This window comes from Hirsutella rhossiliensis (assembly GCF_020360975.1).
Source record: "Hirsutella rhossiliensis strain HR02 chromosome Unknown scaffold00003, whole genome shotgun sequence".
Taxonomy (NCBI): Eukaryota; Fungi; Ascomycota; class Sordariomycetes; order Hypocreales; family Ophiocordycipitaceae; genus Hirsutella; species Hirsutella rhossiliensis.
Window position 1 is genome coordinate 2,415,962 of NW_025408669.1, and position 17,926 is coordinate 2,433,887.

The following is a 17,926-nucleotide window of genomic DNA, read 5'->3' on the forward strand; positions in this document are numbered from 1 at the left end:
GAGCCGGAGCTTCGGGCCTGGTAGAAGGGCGGAAAGACGTTCCGGAAGATGCTGGTTTGGGAGAGTTGAGCGAAGAACTTGTAAAACGGAGATGAGATGGCGTTGTTGAGTGAATTACAAGATCAACCCGGACAGGCGGTTCATTGAGCCCTTTTGTATTCTCTGGTCTATCATGTCGCCCACCTGTGGCCTAAGTCTTTCACCCGACCTATTCTCTCTGATATACCATCCTCTTCCTACTCACAAGGCGTTCACAAGGCGTTCACTCGAACCCGATCTGTTCTTTCCCACACATTTTCCTTTTCATGGCCCCGAGGCGTTCGGACAAAGTCCCCCCTGATGGCTGAACAGTCGCAGCCTGGCACGACTTCACCTCTTTCACCGCCGCCCCTCCCCGACCTGTCGTAGCTGTTCCTCAATGCTGTCCATTTGAGCAGCATCAGCTTCGCAAGCCGGACAGATCCTGCCCTCGGGGTTTTCTTCCGTGACCCACCCGAAGGCCACGCCGTTGTCGCACTGGCCGACTCTCGGGTTCGTTTTCTCTTTTGCGTTGTCGCAGAGTTCTAATCTGCAAATGTGCACAAAGATGAGTGCTGCGCAGGCGGCGCATTCGATGTAGACGTCAGTGCTGTGGCACATGGTGGGGAGTGTGGGCGTCTCGTAAGAAATGGCTCGTGAGAGAGGTGAGCAGGCAGCTTGGTTGACTTGGGTGAACCGAGGTTGGAGTATACGAAGAGGTGTCCCGTGGGAGATTTAGATTGGAGGAGTTGATGGTGTTTTTAACAAGACTACGAAAGAGCAACTCGGACAGGCGGTTTCTTTAGTCCTCTTATACTCGCCAGTTTATTATATCATCCGAAGTCTGTCTCTGATGTGCTGTTCTCTCCCTGTCCATGAAGCAGCAACCCGTACCGCCCCTGTTCTGATGGCCAAACAGTTGCAGACCGGCACACGTTCACCTCCCCCCCCCTTACACTCCGCCCGGCCTCAGTACAGCTCGAAAGTGGCGCTGGTAATTCGCAGCAGCCGCACACTGCGAGCAGATCTTGTCAAGCTTTTCGTCCTTGACCCTCGTCACCTTCAGGCCGGTCGGGCACTGGCCAGTCTGCGGGTTTTCCATCTTGATGGCGTCCCAGCACGCCAAGTAGTGGCTGAAGTAGGTAAAGATTTCTCGTCCGCAGAGAGCGCAACTGAGGTAAGCTTCTGTCATGGTGCACATGCTGACGGATCGGGTGCGTGCGTCTCGGAAGAGACGGATGGGAGGCGGCGAGTGAAGAGCTTGGTGGGTGACCCTGGTTGTCGAGTGTCGTAGAAGGAAGCTACAAGGCAGCAAGACGTGTCATGACAGGCTGAAGGAGAGCGGCGGGTGCAAATCTTCCTAGACTTGAGTGGCCGGAGCGTTCGAGTCTAGTAGACGAAGCAGCAGGACTAAAGGACCAATTCAAGGACAACCAGTGGCTAGTATATTTGACGTCTTCAAGTCTGCACTGCCCCTTGATGCTTCTTTTCACATTGTACAAACAAATTTAGGTCTGTCACAAGGAAACAGCCGTCCTAACGCCGCACCATGCCTGTGTACGAACATCGCCGCATGGCGGCTGCTCTGTCTCTGTGTACAACAATCAAAGACTCTGGCCTTCGTCGAGCTATGAATATCAACGCTTTCAGCAGGGGCCTGGGCGGCATTCGCCTCGACGAGGACCTTTGTTCGCATTGCTGTACGCGGCGACGTAGTGAAAAAGACCTGTACAGCCCTTGAAAGAAAACAGGTTCTCAACGAGTTTCTCCTCTACGTGTAGCTACCGAGTTGAGAACAGAAGGGGAAACGGCTTCGAACTGTCAAGAAAAGTATTGGAGCGCTGCTTGGAACGGGAGATACAAGCGCCCGCCATCGCCCTGCTTCCTCGAGGCCTGCTTTATACGACTTGGTGTGCTTGAATCAAGCGTCTCGTAGTGTCAACAACTCCTCAGGACAAAGGGTAAGGGCAGAGCCTGGGGGACTCATGACCCTGGGACTCTGAAAGGAAACTTCTAGCTGCGACACGGCCGTTGAAGCTGATTGCTGCTCACTGCTCACTGCTGATGGGACGCTTTGGACCAACACGCAAGAACATCGACTGGTTCAGTAACCTTCTCAATGCGCATGACTTTTCCTCACGGGGAAGCTGTATCAAGTGCACTACTCTCCCGATGATGTCGAGGAACAAGCGTGGAGAAACAAGGGGGAGAAGGTGAGTTTGATTACCGTCTCGAGGACTCATTTGAGTAACAAGGCCACGCAACTCCTGACCGTGCTTATACACGGCTTGCTAACGTCCACGACCGAGAAACCGCATCACATCCACTAGTCTGGCATTTGAGCCGTTATGGGAAAGATGGGGAATCAAATCTAATGTGCGTCCCTGCTGCGTCCTCGAGCTCGAGTCGAGCTACGTGGAGAGGGAGACGGCCCAACGAGCGTCAGATTGATGTAAATACTAAACGGGATCCCGCCTCAGTCGAGTCCGTTCCAGTGGCCTTCTGCGCTATGCAAGTACGCCCAGTATCATGCCCATCTCATTATTCAATGCTCGCTTTTGACAATGCCCCCTTCCACCACACCGCCAGCCGTTGCATCAGAAGAAGTTCGGTACTGCAACACTCTTACGCTTCTGCGCCGTTGCGTCAACTGACGGCACGCCGTTGTAGATGATGCCGCTGGCCACGCTCTTCCGCCTCGTCGCCGGGTCAGCATGGGCCGGCGCGCAGGATGCTGCTCCGTCTCCTGGTCAGCACCACACACCATTATACACACATACACGCAAACGCAGGTGTTCTCCCGGCTTACCTTCGTGGGCGGCATAGGCCGCGCGGACCAAGTCATCAAACAGCTTCGACTGGGTCCTCTGGCGCGGCGTGGTAGCACACGGCGCAAGCCCGCCCTCGGCCTTGTTGAGGACTGCGGGCGCCGGCGTGGAAGCCCGATTTTCTTTTCTGCGGCGGAAGTAGGATACGACGGCGAAGGCAAGGATTAAGCACCCGAGGACTGGAGGGGCGTTCGTGTTAGCCCGTGTATCCACGCACAAGAACGAGGGAACTCGGGACTTGCCTCCTGCGGAGACGATGATGCCCAAGTCGGCGAAGCGAGGGACGCCGGTGGCTTCGCTGCCGGAGATGGAGATGGCTTCGGCTTCAGTTTCTGCTTTGACTTCGTCTGCGCGTTCGCTCAGGGGCATCCTCGGGAGCAGCAGTGGTACGGCAAAGGCGTGCTGGACTAGACAAGCGACGAGAATCGCGAGGCTCGACATGGCTGTGCTTGGCAACTTCAAAGAGTGTGGGGATTTTCAGTTATTGCAGAGAACGTGGTTCGAGACGGTTCGAGACGGCCCAAGACGAGGCCCAAGACGAGGGAGGTGGGTGGGGGGCCGGGGGGGGAGGGAGGGGGGCGGGAGAGAGCTGCTCTTATTGAGTATGTCTCTCACTTTCATAGACGACTCGCGTAGACGACGCATAAGCTCATTACTCGATCGCATGCTGGTCCGGATCATAGTCAAACTCTCTTTTGCATTGCCCAAAGCGGGAGAAAGGGCAACGCCAGCGTCTCGAAACCTGCGCTAGTCCATGGCTGCCTCCATGTTTCACAATGGAAAACAAGACCCCCTTTCCTTTAAGCTTTTGGTCTCATGTCGATGCTTTGATTCCCTGACTCTCTTTCGACATCAGACGCCGCCACCGTCGCCATTCAGTCACCAAGCCGGCCTATAGGGAGGCACGGTTCCGGCCCCCGGTATTTGCGAAACAGGTTGCCGTTGATCAACAAAACCACCCAGGCCTTGGAGCTGGCCGTCCATAGACGCCACGTCTGTATTTCGCCAGGGATGGTGGAAGCCCGGCCTGTGCGCGCCCGTGTTTCGTTTCATGTCAGGCCTTTATGGAAGCTGTCTCCAAGGGAAGTTCGACCGCAGAGTAACAGGGAAGCGTCACCTACCATCTCCGAAGCCTTTCCGGCTGACGCAAATCTTGGGGCGAGAGAACTTATGGATAAAAAAACACCGTAATTTCCACCGCACGAAGCGCCTGGGCCATGCACAATCTGGCCACCAACGGCCCTGCCGCCACGTGGATCTCTCTTCGACATCTCCCCCGAGAGCCCTGGCACGCCCGCTGGTTGGGATTAACAGTTTCCTCGGCCGTGGCCTGTTTATCCCTGGCTTCGTAGTGTCCCGTAGCTTCCGTACGGAAATCGCCGTGAGGGAGAGCGGGGAGTCTAAGCGCCCTGAGTTGCAGATGGTTTCCGAGAACCGCACAGAGGTGCTCACCCACCGGGCACACGGCGCAAGACATGAATTTCTGTTGCGGAGTTGGCGGCGGGGCTGGAAACCTCATCTTCATCTGACTGACTCAAACCATGATCTGTATACAGCTTCGCCCCTGGCGGTTCAACGAAGAGCAAGGCGACGAGGGAAGCGGCGCAAAGCAGAGCAACGTAGAACCAAGGTAGTCCCGTCCACACGCCCTTTCTCTGTAGGCCGAAGTCGAAAAGCCGGGCCAAGGCCGGACCGCCGAAGAAAGACCCCAGGACCTCCACCATGCCAATCAGAGCATAGAGCCTCGTCGTATGCTCGGCATCGACATGATGAGACACGGTCGCGCGAGCTAAGGGGCTGTCGGCAGATCCAAACGTACCGATGAACAGGCCCATGATAAAGACAGAGGCATTGGAGCTGAGCCCTTGTACGAGAGCACCTACGAGGTTGAGGAGCGTGGAGGCCTGCGTCAGGAAAAGGTCCGTGCCAAAAACCGTGGAGCGAAAGCGCCGCGACATGAGCACCTGGGATGCCCTGGGCAGAGCGGCTAGAACGGCGAGATTGAGTATGCCGAGCGGGGAGAGCAAGATGCTTGTCTCGGAAAACTTCCACCCAAAATTTTTGCTGATGTATTGTGTCAGCGTCGACGTATACGCCGTGAACCTGGCGTTTTGGAACAGAAACAAGACGAGAACGAGCAGGATGTTTGTGTTCTTGACCAATTCCAAAGAGCGACCCAAGTCACGCAGTCCGCTGCCGACAAGTTCCTTGATGTCGACGAGCTGGGCCTTGCTCGGGGTCCCGGGCCTGGCGACCAAGGTTTCCGGGATGAAGAAGAAGATGCAGAGGATTGCAGGGGTGACTGCCAGGACGACGTAGACGGGGATCCATGGCCCGTACTTTTCCATGAGAAGGCCGGCCAGCATGGGGCCAATGAGGGCGCCGGCGGTGGAGCCAAAGCTCAGGTAAAGAAAGCTCGCGGCTCTGTGCGTGGCGGAGTCAGCGCTGGTCAAGATTCGTGAGAGGTCTTGCCACTGTGTGCCTCACGTTTCCTGCTCGGAACTCACATCCGCCGCCATGGCGTACACTGTGGCCAGTAAAGTGGGAACGCCGCCACCGAGCAGCAGGAAGAGCGAGCCGATCATGAGCAAGTAGGGGTTGTTGCGGACACTGGCCTGCATCTTGCCGAGCATAAAGGGGGCAAAGCAAAAGGAGAGGGCGGTGCCGCCGTAGGCCATGAGGGCGGTTGGCTTGCGACCGATGCGGTCAGCGAGCAGGGCAAAGGGGAAAGAGACGAGCAGAGCTGAAACCGTTGGTCAGCGGAGAGATGGTGGACGGAGGACGAGGAGACTCGTACTCATGATGGAGTTGAAGAGGCCGAACCAGCCCAGCACGTAGGCCAGACGCGACTGCACCTCGTCGCCCTTGCACTGCATCTCATCGATGATGGTGTGAGAGCTGTCGGCGTAGTGGGCGTGGCAGAGGGCGTCCTCGATGAGGCGGTAGAGGGGAATGAGCATGAGCATGCCGCTCGACGTGACGCAGAACATGACGGCCGCGGCGAGCAGCACAATGGAGCCGGGCGTCTTGGCCTGCCACGACCTCGCCCTGATGCGCGGCCAGGTGGGCAGCGGCTCGTCGTGTCGCTCATCGTCGTCGAGCAGCGGAGCGTCCTCGGGAGCGTCCTCATCAACATGAGACGGCATGGGACTGCGGCGAGAAGTCGATGAGGGGAGAGGGGCGGGAGGCGAAAGTGGGAGATGGGGAGAAAGGCGGTGGAGGAGTCGGAGCTCAGGTGGAGGTCCGAAGTATCGAAATATCCAAGGCGGGAAGGAAGGCTCGAGCCGGGCTCAGCCGCAGCCCCTTTGTTGGTGTCAAGACAGTGCCGATCAGCGGAGTCTCCGTCTGACGGGCGACATTGAATCTGACTGCTGCCTGGACGCATCGTTTTTCCTCAAAGCAGGCTTCATCTTTTGCTGAATCAATTCGTCGTCAGACTATTACCAAGTCGTCTACCGGTAGTCATGCCATGTGGACTTGACTGCCCACCTGTCAAGACAACAATGCCCCGGAGATCATCAGTGATGACACGCGCTGAATCTATGCGCATTGGCGGTGGCTAGTCAGTGGTCGTGGGTGGATTGCCGCCGTCGTGTAGAATTGCCGTCGGCTTTGACTCCCAATTATTTGGTAAGCAACTCCTCAGTGTGTGGAGAGAGAGAGAGAGAGATGCCAAGTCGTCTCCAACGCTTGTTTCTGCCTCATCCCAGAGCCTAATTGTACGTCTCTTCTTCGACATCCCCGGCATGGCTCTGCGCATCGGCTTCGTGCCCGAACACTTCTCGACCCCGCTCTACTTTGCGCAGAAACACTACGGCCTCGATGCCGCCCTGATCCCCTTCCCCTCGGGCACCGGCCACATGGTCACGGCGCTCCGGGCCGGTGAGATCGACGTCGGCATCGGCCTGACCGAGGGCTGGATCGCCGGCCTCGGCAAGGAGGGCGTCGACGGCGACGGCGGATATCGCCTCGTCGGCACCTACGTCGACACACCGCTCTGTACGTGAAGTCTTGATTGCCAAGAGTCTTTGACCACCAACCAACACCCGCACGACAGGCTGGGCCATCTCGACGGGCGCCCGTCGCCCCGACATCACGTCCGTCGACTCCCTCATCGGCCGCAAGATTGGCGTCTCCCGCATCGGCTCCGGTAGCTACGTCATGGGCTACGTCCTCGCCGACCAGCAAGGCTGGCTGCAGCCGTCGACGCAGCCCTTTTCCGACACGGTCGTGCTAAACACGTTTGACAAGCTGCGCGAGGCCGTCAACTCGGGCGAGGCCGACTTCTTCATGTGGGAGCACTTTACCTCCAAGAAACACCACGACGCCGGCGAGATACGCCGCGTCGGCCACATCTACACGCCCTGGAGCAGCTGGAAAATCGTCGCCTCGACCAAGCTGGCGCCGCTCCACGGCGGCGTCGATGCTCGCGTCAAGACCCTGTTTGAGAAGCTGGACCGGGGCGTTCAGCACTTCAACGACAACCAGGACGAGGCTGTCGGCTACATCTCCGCCAGCTTGGGATACACGGAGCCCGATGCGAGGGAGTGGCTCAAGACGGTCCGGTTTCCGTCCCGGACCGAGGGCGTCAAGCCAGAGGTCGTGTCTGACTGCGTGGCCATTCTGAGGAAGGCGGGTGTCTTGGTTCAAGGCAAGGGGATGGACCCCGAAGCCATGATGGTGAACCCGTGAGCCAACTGTTAGCCAGGTCTCTCGACAATGGTCATGGGGAAGCCTGTTAGATGGCTCGTCTCGTTGCGACGTCCGCCCGACATTCCGTCCTGATTCCGGACTGCCGTTGCGTTAGCCCAACTGCATTGGTGCCGGCGTGCCGTGGCTCAATGAAGCAAATGGGCAAAAAAGGGAGACAGTCATCATTCGTAATCATCCGCTGTGGTCAGCTTGACCACATACTCGACGACGTCGCTCTGTGCTCATTGGATGGATGGCTTACAGCTACATCTCAGTTATGGCGGTACAGAACACTGCGCAAGTCTCCGGCCACATGGAGTTGTGGACAATTGTTTGTATTCACAAGGGCATAGTGACTGCCATGCTCTGGATGTGGTTACGTCGGCTTGGGCCTGGGGCGGAATATTCTATTCCACGGTAGTTGGTGTCCACTCCAGGCTCACTACTGTTAGCTTCAAGTACGCCCGAGTTTAATGGAGCAACTGTAAACGGGAACTGGACAATTGTGATTGAGGAGCTTGCGTGATTCTGAAAGAAGACGATGGCAAGGGGCCAAGACATGTACGACTCGTGCTCGCCGAATCGACGCATCATGCGCCAAGCCGGCATTCATGTTAGCCGCTTCATATCTCATCCTGATTGCCCGATTACTTACTCTCTTCACTGAAGCCCTCTATGCCATTCGAGTTGGTTGCTTGCCCGTTTGCCTCATCTAGCCCCTAGTCACTAACATTGCTTGCTTCTTTGTCACTGCCACAGGGATCGCTCTGCCATCCTGGTCGCAACCCTCATCAGGATTGGCCGGGAGGAGCAAAATGGATGCTTTTTTTTGGCATCGTTTTGCTATTTCTGCTGGGAAGGTTCTTGTCGTTAACAGGGAAGCTATGCACATATCTTTAGTCTCTCGACGCGTCTTTCGGGTATTTATTGATAGTGGTTTTAGTACCAACTTTTGTGAGGTCGATGGTTGCTTGCCGCGCCCCAGAAGCAATGACGCAACGTGACCAATAAGAAGAGCACGAGCTTCCGAGGCACGGTTTCTGGCTTTCTGCAACCCCTTCCTACTCTACTACGTACAGTACAGACAGTGCAGAGAATGCCTGGCTCACCCAGCCGCGCGACGCACACACTAGTTAGCGAGGCTCACCCGGCTCTCCCGGCTCACCCGCCCGCGGTTGCGCGATTGGCCGGAGCGGGGGAGCCAGCAGCGGCCCTGTCATGCACAGAGGCTGGCCCACCGTGAACCTCGTAACCTCGTAACCTCGTAAAGCCCATCACGGCACAGAGCCTTCTGTCGCCGCCATCGCCCTCTCGTCCACCCCTCGCTCATTGAGTGCCCTTTCGCCGACCGTCGACTCCCCTGCCCCATCGTGCCGGCCCGGATACCGAATGCAAACGCGATCCGCTGCCCGGATGCCCAGCCCCGACTCCGCCTCGTCTAGCACCGCGGGACACAGCCCGTCGACAGGCGATCCGTGATGCCCTCGCCGCCTCCGCCCGGGTCGGACTCGGAGCCCATACTGCCCAGCGATGCTGTTGCCGGCCTCGGCCTGGAGCACCGGAGGATGTCGTCCACGGCCGCCTCAACGGGCTTGTCCCTGCGGGAGTCGTACTCGTCTCCTGAAAAGGGGGGTCTGCGGGCGCGAATGGGCTTGGCTGGCGTTGCCAGGCGCACGCTCGGCATCTCCCTCTTGCTTGTGACCGTCTTTCTATGGACCGTATCAAACTTCCTGGCCAGTGTAGGCACCCTCTCCCGACGCCCAACGAACCCGGGTAAGACGGATCCCACGGCGCTGACACTCCATCATGCAGTTCATCTTCTCCGACCACACCTACAACAAGCCCTTTTTCCTCGTCTACATCAACTCGTCAGTTTTTGCCGCGTCGGTGATGCCCATGTTTGCAAGGTACATGCTCAAGAGTGGGATCCGGGGCTTGCGCAACGACGCGGTGCGCATGTGGCACGAGCACAGACAGTCGCGCTCGGCCACCAAACTGCGGGCGGCGGGCGGCGACGACGACGAAACAACGGGCGAGCGCTTGCTGGTGGATGACGAGGGGGTGCTCGAAGCTTTCGCCCCGGGCGACGGCCAGCTCGGCTTCCGAGAGACGGCCGTGTTGAGCCTCGAGTTTTGCATGCTGTGGTTCTCAGCCAACTACTTCGCGTCGGCATGTCTCGAATACACGAGCGTGGCAAGCGTGACGATTTTGACATCGACGAGCAGCATGTGGACCCTAGTCTTTTGCTCCGTCTATGGCGTCGAGTCCTTTTCTGTCCGCAAGCTGGTGGGCGTCATGGCCTCGCTCGTCGGCGTCGGCCTCATCTCGACGGTGGACCTGTCGGGCGAAAGCGACGAGAACCGGGGGTCATTTCCCCACAAGACGCCGGGGCAGGTTGCCATTGGCGACTCAATGGCCTTGTTCAGCGCCGTCGTCTACGGCCTGTACGTGACGGTGATGAAGCGGCGGGTCGGCGACGAGGACAAGGTCGACATGCGCCTGTTCTTTGGCCTGGTCGGAGTCTTTAGCCTGGCCCTGCTGTGGCCGCTGTTTTTCATCTTACACTGGACCAACATTGAACCGGTATGCTTATGCTTGGCCATGACGGAAGCCGCCCGAGATGAGGGAGACTGACTCGACTCCTCTGTCCAGTTTGAGATGCCTCCGACGGGCAAAGTTTGGGCAGTCATCGTCGTACGTCTTGGCAACCCCCCTCCCCCGTTTATCCCTGAGTTTATCAGCTTTGCTTCTCTATGCATCGTGAGTGGAGACGCAGTTCTGACGGAAGCGCCGCGCAGGCCAACTCGCTATCGTCGTTCGTGAGCGACATATCGTGGGCGTTCGCCATGCTCCTGACGACGCCGCTCGTGGTGACGGTGGGACTGTCGTTAACGATCCCCCTGTCGCTGATCGGGGAGATGATACAGTACGGGCAGTACTCGAGCTTCATCTACTGGATCGGGGCCGCCGTGGTGTTTATCTCCTTTCTCTTTATCAACAACGAGAGCCAGGAAGAGGGCGGGGCCAGGGCGCCGAGCGAGGGCAGCGGTCTTGTCGGCACTCGATTGACTGATTCTCCGCCTCTGCCTCCTCCTCAACATGCGGAACCTCGGACGGCGAGCGCATAGACGAGAGGCTCGTATGCATGCATGTATAAGACCAGGCCTTCTCCGGAGAATGTGCAGCGACTTGGTTAGACTTTTGGGCAGCAGCTGCGACCGTGTACAGTGGCAGCCGGCGGACATGTCTGCTCTCGGACACTGACAGGCAAAGGTGAAGTTATCTCGGGCTCCACAGCCGTCGACGGTAGCCAAAGACAACGATAGCCGGGGCAGGGTCTCGGCTGCAGCTTTACCCATCCTGTACATGTCTGCACGCAGCCTCGATATTGAAGCTCGGCCATCCGTTGTTTGGGCGCACGTCGTGCTGTGAGAGGGCAGACAGGCCCGGCATTGAAGCTCAGCCATCTGTGGCCTCGCGGCGCCCGTGCTGTGAGAGGGCGCAAGGGGCTCGGATCGACGAGGGAGCACGCTTATTGGCCGAGAAGATGGGCGTACGTGTTCCGGACAGCGCGGCGTGGGGTCACAAGTGTGGGCGAGGACGCGTGCCGGGTCGGCGAGCACCGCGCCTCGGCCGGAGGGCAGGAGGAAATAGCGCGTGGTACAAGACTCGGGACGGCAGGCAATGGGTGGTGACAGGGCGCATAGTGTCATGGCACGGCGGCGTCGGTCGTCGGGACGAGTGCATGTTGACTCGTCAGGTGACACCGAGAGAGCAGGAATGAGTCGAATGACCAGATCCAACCCGACATGCATCCAGTAGAGATTTGGATGCGTCGGGATACGTGTGCGGCACGGAGAGGGTATTTGGAGATGTCATTGCTCAAGATGGGTGTAAAGTGGCGTGTTTGTTACGTCCCACAGAGGGGCAATTATCCCATTCCCAACTCTAATCATGAGAGGAAAAGGCCGAAGATTCCAGGCACGTGTGAACTGAGGTCTCATCTAATCAATCAGTTCATCCGGTGGGGAAGCAGGCCAAAAGCGCCGGGTCGGTTCGCGGGTGGGGGAGATTGATAACTTTAACCTTCTCAGAGTAGTTCCTTGTTTGCCCATCTGTCCGAGAGACGCGTCGGGTTGGACCGCCTTGTCAACTTTGGGAAGCGGGCTCGGCTCATACATACAACACACATATATTTGGCAGACGATATGCTGTAGTAGGCCATTGACAGACGGCACTTGTGCCACACCCAAAGTTCATATAGATTATAGGCTGAGGAAACAGACTGGGAACCTCGGGCGTCGGCGAGGAGGCGGGAGACGACCGATGGGTCTCCAAAGCATCGATGGCGGGTATGACCGCCGTTTGCCGGGGCTAGACAAGTTCCACCAATGCGTCTCTCTCTCGCATAAATACCAACTAAAAAATCTTCCAGGGATATGACTGTACATGGTTTTCCGGTGCATGCACGTCGGGTGCCGTCATATGCAAGCTCCACGCGCGTCAGTAACGCGTTGGGGTCTCGTGCAACGGCCATGTTCTATACCTAAACTTTAGTAGGGAGTCGGAAACGACAAGGGCAACAAAGAAGAGCAGTGTTGAAGTGCCTTGGTGTTGCACGCGGCAGAAAAAGGCCCCGACGCTGTGCTCAGCTCGTCGACTCTGACAGAGTATATAGACAGAGTATTAATTATATACAGGACCGTGATTGCATCAGCCAGTAACGATTTGACATCGATGAAGAAGGAGTCCAGACTCTGTCCCCTGTCAATGCCCCGCGTGCGCGAGAGCCGCACCAATGTAACTCCGACAGGGTTTACGGCTCTTTTCCCTCTTCAGACCAAGAGCGCTCCCAGGATTCGGTCATTGTCTAGGTTAACCAACCCATCGCCAAAGGGACATGCCGCGTGGTGTATTGGAGGCTTCCACGCTCCCGGCCGAGCTACAGCACCACTACCTGCTAGCCTCCGTTGATCCACCCAGCCCTCGCTACCCGGCTTGTTCCTTGCATGTACCCTGTCGGTCAAGCCATCGTCCAACAACCTCCATCTCTCTTGTAAACCGCTCCTGCCCGTGCATACTTGCCGGCCCTCTTGCCTCCATTTCGACCCAGTTCTTCCTTCCTTCCAAAGACACCTCACCGCCCTCGCACACCCCGTGCCTACCTTGCACTTCCTTGCCAGCAACCCTCGACCTCTACATGCCTCTCCCTCTACACGCCTCTCCCCCTCTCTCTTCGTCTCTCACGACTCATCTTGCCGTCCCATCTCGTCCTCTTTCTCTCCTTCACTCTCCTCATTGATACATACCTATCCTTTATACATCTCCTAAGTTAGATCCTCTCTAATCGACCTCGCGGCTCACTGCCCCCCTCGCAACCTCCTCCCGGAGTTGGGGGATGCCCCCGTCGACAACCTAATCACCATGTCGGCCAACTCCCTCGATTCCCCAACCCAAAAAGGCACACTGGCAGATGCCATAAACGCCGCCACGCGCGCTCAGCACACCAAGCTCAACAGGCTGATTCTCGCCCGCATGCCCCTGGCCCTGCCTCCTCATGCTGTCGACCCTACCATCTACCTCTCGGGCCTGCTCCACATTGCGCCCATTTACATGGCATTTGAAGGGCTATGGCGCGACATTGTCGAGCACCGTGTCCCGGCCTCGGACGAGAGCTTCCCCGGCCGCGTTGATGTCCAGGGCAACGTCGCGGCCCCCCCGGTCAGCGATCGCATCCACTCCATACTCGCCTCCTTATACATCCCCGGCCTGGTGCGGTCCGACAGAATGCTCGCCGATATAGCCTCTCTAACCGGATCCTCTCCCCAGGACGTCGAGGAGCGCCTGCTGTCCGTCAGTCGCACCGGACACCTCGCCGCCTTCGTCGACCACATCAGGCGTATCATTTCCCGCAAGCCCCACGTCCTCGTCGCCTACACCTACATCCTCTTCATGGCCCTCTTCGCCGGCGGCCGCTATATCAGGGCGACCTTCGAAAAGCCTGGCCTTCTCTTTTGGGGGTCCCTGTCGGACATGGGCAAGCTATCGCTGCTGGCCCCTGAACTCGGCGCAATACCCCGCGCCCCGACAGAGCATCACCATCAAGCTCACCACCACCGCCATCACCTTCACCACCACCATAACCAAGAGAGCACTTCAGATGAAACCCCGGGCTCCGACTCGGAGTCCCGCACGCTGCCCGTCATGCCCGTGCGATTCCTCCATTTCAACACGCCAGCGGACGGCGAGGACTTGAAGTGCGAGTACAAGCAGAAGCTGTCGGAATCGGAGGCGTTGCTCACTCGTGACGAAAAGGAAGACATCGTGCAAGAGGGCATCTGCATCTTTGAAAACATGATCTTGGTTATTCACCAGCTCGATGCAGTCTGCGCCGCACAGGACCCTGCCGCCGCGGAGCGATGGTCGCTGGTCGGCCTCATGAAGAATGCTCATGTTGTGGGGGACCGCTTCAGGGACAGCATCGCCGTCACGAGGCAGCGCTGGGAGAAGAGCTCGGCTCAGGAGTCCGTTTCCGATGACGACGAGGCCGGACCCGATGTCGCCAAGGCCGGTTTTCACCCGACAAAGGGGAGCGGCGCTCCCGGCCTCAGTCCCGCCGCCTCCAAGTCTGTGAGGTTCGATGGAGCATCGCCCCATCCCGCCCGCTGCTTGCGGGGCGCCCCGAGGCAGATGCAGGACGCCCATGTGGCCAAGTGGCTACTGGCCACGGTGCTCGGCATCCTCGGCCTTGGCCTCTTTTTCACCGGCCGACGAAGCCTTTTAGACTGGTTGCGCGTCTGACGGCGCAAATACCTGACGGCGACGTTGGGGAAATGGCAGGGTATAATACAAGGGGAAGTGGTGCGGTAGAGTGTTACGGTAGGCACCATTTGCATCTCTCCCAGCACATTGGCGTTCATCATTCGACGAGCACCCAGGTTGCTTAATATTCTCGTGGGGCGAGGAGAGAGGCAGAAGCCCCTATTCCGTGTTCCGCCAAGCGTGACTCGGCGAGCGTAGCATGAAGCACGCACCTAGCAGCTAGAGTTGAATACAGCATCCTGAGCATTACCATGCTATTGTGTTCGTGTATTCTGTCATCTAGGGTATGTGTGTAGGGGCCCGGACAGGCCATGCAAAACAGTGTGTACACAGCGCTCTCTCTCATGGCCGCGAGTAACGCCAGGTTGTCCTACCGTGCTGCCTCATCCCACCGCCCCTTTCTTTGCCGGGCCTCATCCAACATGCAATCGTCATGAACCAAGTTTTACCCTAATGTCGGACGCCAGCCAATGCCTCGGGGCACCCGCGCCCAAGGCAAAGAGAGACGGAAATGCAGTTCAACAGGACATGCAGAAAGCGCATACGCACTCAACAGCGGCTGCAACCACTCGAGTGGAAAAAGGAGGGGTTCTTTGGTCAGCCCTCCTCGCAGTCCCAGTCGTCGCCGACGTCGGCCCAGCCGGCCTGGTGCCTCTCGCCGCCAAACTCGCCCACCTGACGCAGGTGGCGGGCGCGGGGCCCGCCCTGCTGCCAGTGGCGGACGTGGTAGTCGTCCGAGGCGGTGACGAGCTTGCCGTCGCGGGACCAGGACAGCGTGGTGACTTCGCGGGCGTGGCCGCGGATGAGGGGCGTGCCGGCGCGGAGGATGGGCAGGGGGGACGACGACGACGACGAGAGCCATGACGGCGTGGAGCCCGGGGGGGTCAGCGGAGAGGGCAGGAAGGGCGATGAAACGGTCTGGCCCCCCATGCCGCCGCCAGAGGGTGGTAGCATGTGCTCGCGGCGGGCCCAGGCGGCACGCATGTAGCGCTCGTCGGTGGGGAACAGGACGGCGCAGGCGTCGGAGCTGCCGACGGCGAGGAGCTCGGCCCCACCGCCTCCGTGAGCGGCGGGCCGGACGGCGCACTTGACGTAAAAGGAGGCGACGCGGAACGAGTCGTGGCGGAGGCCGTAGAGCGGCCCAAGTCCCCGGGCGGCAGCGGGGCGCCGCTTGGCAGCGCCGTCGAGCAGCTCGGGGGCGTGGCCGAGGACGAGGTGGTTTGTCGAGTAGGCGTAGACGGTGCTGTCCTTGCAGACGGCGTAGAGGCGGGCGGCGTCGGTGCCGAGGGCCATCGACGTGATGCCGTAGGAGCGCCACGTGTGCGTCACGGGCTCGGGCGTCACGGCCAGGGGTGTTTCGGCCGTGTGCCGCCGCGGCTTCATGTAGCGCGTGTCCCACAGCTTGATGGACGCGTTGGCCTCGGACGCCGTCAGAAGCAGGTGCTCGCGGCCCGCCGGCAGCCACTGCAGCGCCGTCACCGACGCCGACGACGTGCTGCCCTGCACGGTGCGCTCGTGCGCGTTGTCGATGGTGTTGACTGTCCGCGCGGGTGCCACATCCAGCCGCTGGTCCCGCAGCCGGCCGCCGCCTCGTCCAGTTCCTCCTCCGGTAGAGCCGGCCGAGAAGCACTGCGCCGGCAGAGGGGAGCACCGCAGGTCCCAGATCTGTACGCGGCTGGCCCTGTCCGACGTGGCGAGCACATTGCCGTTGCCCTCGCCAGGCTGAAAAGTCACTTGTCGCAGCGAGTCCCAGTGGCCGCCGCCCAGCTCGACGGCGACCGTCTGCGTTTGCGTGTCGAGGACGCGCCCGGAGCGGTCGCCGCATGCGCTGGCCAGCCGGGAGTCATCGTGCGAAAAGTCTAGGTCCATGATGGCGTTGTCGTGGACCTTGACGATGCTCGTCACCTTGTTGCCGGGCGCGGAGAGCTTCGCGGTGGACAAGAAGCGGACGTTGCCCTGCTCGTCGCCAATGGCCGTGACCGAGGCGCCGTGGCAGCTGGCGAGGCTAAAGGGGATGCTGGTTCCCGACTGATCGAGAGGCGTGCAGTGGTAGGCATCGGAGCTGGAGCTGTAGAAGGAAGCTGTTTCTGCCCTGGGATCGGACGTTGGGTAGGCGAGATAGTCCTTGCCGGGATGAGAGGAGAAGCCGTGCTCGCGGTCGAGCAAATGGGCTGCAAGGCCACGGTTACGAAACTTGCGAACGGGCTGGGGTTGGTAGTTTCGGAGCGGCTATGCAGAGATGGCGGGTCAGAGAGCGGTGGGAGCGAGACGGGGAGCCGAAAGAGGCGTCAAACTTACCAAGGGCGAGTCGATATCGGCCGGAGCGATTTGCTGAGTGGAGATGGACTTTTCGCTCAAGTTCTGGACGCCTCTGCGACTGGCTTTGAAGAATTGGCCCTGAGGCAGGTCAGACAAACATGTCGAGTGCAAAGCAGGACGTGTCCGGCCAAGGCTCACCAGATTGGCCCTGCGTCTCTCGCTCAGAGTTGCCCTTCCGTTAGTGCCGTCGCCGAGCAAGTCCGTATTCCCAAGGCCCGTGTATGGACGGGTCAGGAGCCGGGGCATATCGTCCAGAGGCATGCCTCTGCGTCGTTTTGCGGGCGGCTCCAGCTGCATCTCGTCCTTCGCCCCGTGCTGGTCGTCATCGTAAGCTCTCCCTAGGCGATCCGTGGGCGAGGAAGGGCATATCGGGTCGGAGCTGAGGGAGTCTCCAGCCAGGGACTGCGGCGACACCATCTGGCGATTAACAGCGGCGGAACTCAATATTCCCAGCGTCAACCGAGTGGCCTGGGGCTGGAACGACCGCGGAGCAAAGAACCTCCGGAACCTTCTAGGCGTCACGGATGGGACACGCTTCTCCTTCCGCTGGCTCGAGCTTGTGGGGGAGAGGAAGGGGTTTGCGGGCGAGGACGCCGCGGCGGGCGGGCTCGAGGGGACTCCATCGGCGGCGGCGGAAGAAGAATCGTCGTGAGGGTGCATCGTGTGTCTCGCCCCGAGCATGGAGTGGTGGGACGTGGACGCGGGACGATGAGGGTCAGAAAGGATGGTGGTGGTCGGGGCGAAGGTGGTTGAGTTGCTATGGGATATGGGCGGGCACTAGAGTTCCATGGTGACAAGTCGATGTGGGTTGGGAGAGGTTTGAGCGCACGAAGCTCGACAAGGAGCAGAAAAATGGGCGGAGCTGGCCGGGGCTGGTTGGGCCAAGCCGATGATGCGGTCGCGGACGACGCGGTCGTGTCCTTGACGCGTAAATGAGAGCATCGTAGCGTGTTTTCAGCCACGACAGGTGGTACCTACAGTACCTACAGAGGTGTGTCAGCGACGTCAGCAGGGCGTGGCCGCGGTCCAGACCAGGCGGCTGCAGCGCGCTGAGACGCGCTAAAGGGCGCCATCCCGTCCACTGGACACCGCTGAAGGCAGCCAGTATCCGTGCTTGGTTCCATAGAAATACAGGGCTGGACTTGCAGGTTGGCCTCGCCCACGTTTCATTGCAGACCACCTCTGCTAAACTCTAACGGCCCTAGCTACTCCGTATAGGATCCTATAGAGGATCCTGCATCATTACC

General features: G+C 59.3%; 7 protein-coding genes across 7 annotated transcripts; 3 read left to right on the forward strand and 4 right to left on the reverse strand.

Moving 5' to 3' along the window:
• Positions 1 to 378: 378 nt before the first annotated feature.
• Positions 379 to 639, reverse strand: HRG_03252 (uncharacterized protein; the record flags this gene model as incomplete). Its single annotated transcript, XM_044861723.1, has 1 exon — positions 379 to 639. One exon carries the CDS (start codon positions 637 to 639, stop codon positions 379 to 381), a length of 261 nt encoding a protein of 86 aa, XP_044722749.1.
• Positions 640 to 2,615: 1,976 nt separating this feature from the next.
• HRG_03253 (uncharacterized protein) lies at positions 2,616 to 3,287 on the reverse strand (the record flags this gene model as incomplete). The annotated part of the gene is made up of 2 exons (XM_044861724.1): positions 2,616 to 2,752; positions 2,828 to 3,287. The coding sequence occupies 2 exons, from the start codon at positions 3,285 to 3,287 to the stop codon at positions 2,616 to 2,618; spliced, it is 597 nt and encodes a 198-aa protein (XP_044722750.1).
• A 1,007-nt stretch (positions 3,288 to 4,294) lies between these two features.
• HRG_03254 (major facilitator superfamily domain-containing protein) lies at positions 4,295 to 5,992 on the reverse strand (the record flags this gene model as incomplete). Its single annotated transcript, XM_044861725.1, has 3 exons — positions 4,295 to 5,270; positions 5,334 to 5,589; positions 5,644 to 5,992. The coding sequence occupies 3 exons, from the start codon at positions 5,990 to 5,992 to the stop codon at positions 4,295 to 4,297; spliced, it is 1,581 nt and encodes a 526-aa protein (XP_044722751.1).
• Positions 5,993 to 6,592: 600 nt separating this feature from the next.
• On the forward strand, positions 6,593 to 7,538 carry HRG_03255 (periplasmic binding protein-like II; the record flags this gene model as incomplete). The annotated part of the gene is made up of 2 exons (XM_044861726.1): positions 6,593 to 6,845; positions 6,904 to 7,538. 2 exons carry the CDS (start codon positions 6,593 to 6,595, stop codon positions 7,536 to 7,538), a joined length of 888 nt encoding a protein of 295 aa, XP_044722752.1.
• A 1,478-nt stretch (positions 7,539 to 9,016) lies between these two features.
• Positions 9,017 to 10,666, forward strand: HRG_03256 (uncharacterized protein; the record flags this gene model as incomplete). The annotated part of the gene is made up of 4 exons (XM_044861727.1): positions 9,017 to 9,277; positions 9,351 to 10,121; positions 10,191 to 10,232; positions 10,337 to 10,666. 4 exons carry the CDS (start codon positions 9,017 to 9,019, stop codon positions 10,664 to 10,666), a joined length of 1,404 nt encoding a protein of 467 aa, XP_044722753.1.
• A 2,296-nt stretch (positions 10,667 to 12,962) lies between these two features.
• On the forward strand, positions 12,963 to 14,339 carry HRG_03257 (heme oxygenase domain-containing protein; the record flags this gene model as incomplete). Its single annotated transcript, XM_044861728.1, has 1 exon — positions 12,963 to 14,339. The coding sequence occupies one exon, from the start codon at positions 12,963 to 12,965 to the stop codon at positions 14,337 to 14,339; it is 1,377 nt and encodes a 458-aa protein (XP_044722754.1).
• A 618-nt stretch (positions 14,340 to 14,957) lies between these two features.
• Positions 14,958 to 17,621, reverse strand: HRG_03258 (uncharacterized protein; the record flags this gene model as incomplete). The annotated part of the gene is made up of 5 exons (XM_044861729.1): positions 14,958 to 16,422; positions 16,465 to 16,589; positions 16,659 to 16,757; positions 16,818 to 17,235; positions 17,509 to 17,621. 5 exons carry the CDS (start codon positions 17,619 to 17,621, stop codon positions 14,958 to 14,960), a joined length of 2,220 nt encoding a protein of 739 aa, XP_044722755.1.
• Between the last annotated feature and the right edge of the window lie 305 nt (positions 17,622 to 17,926).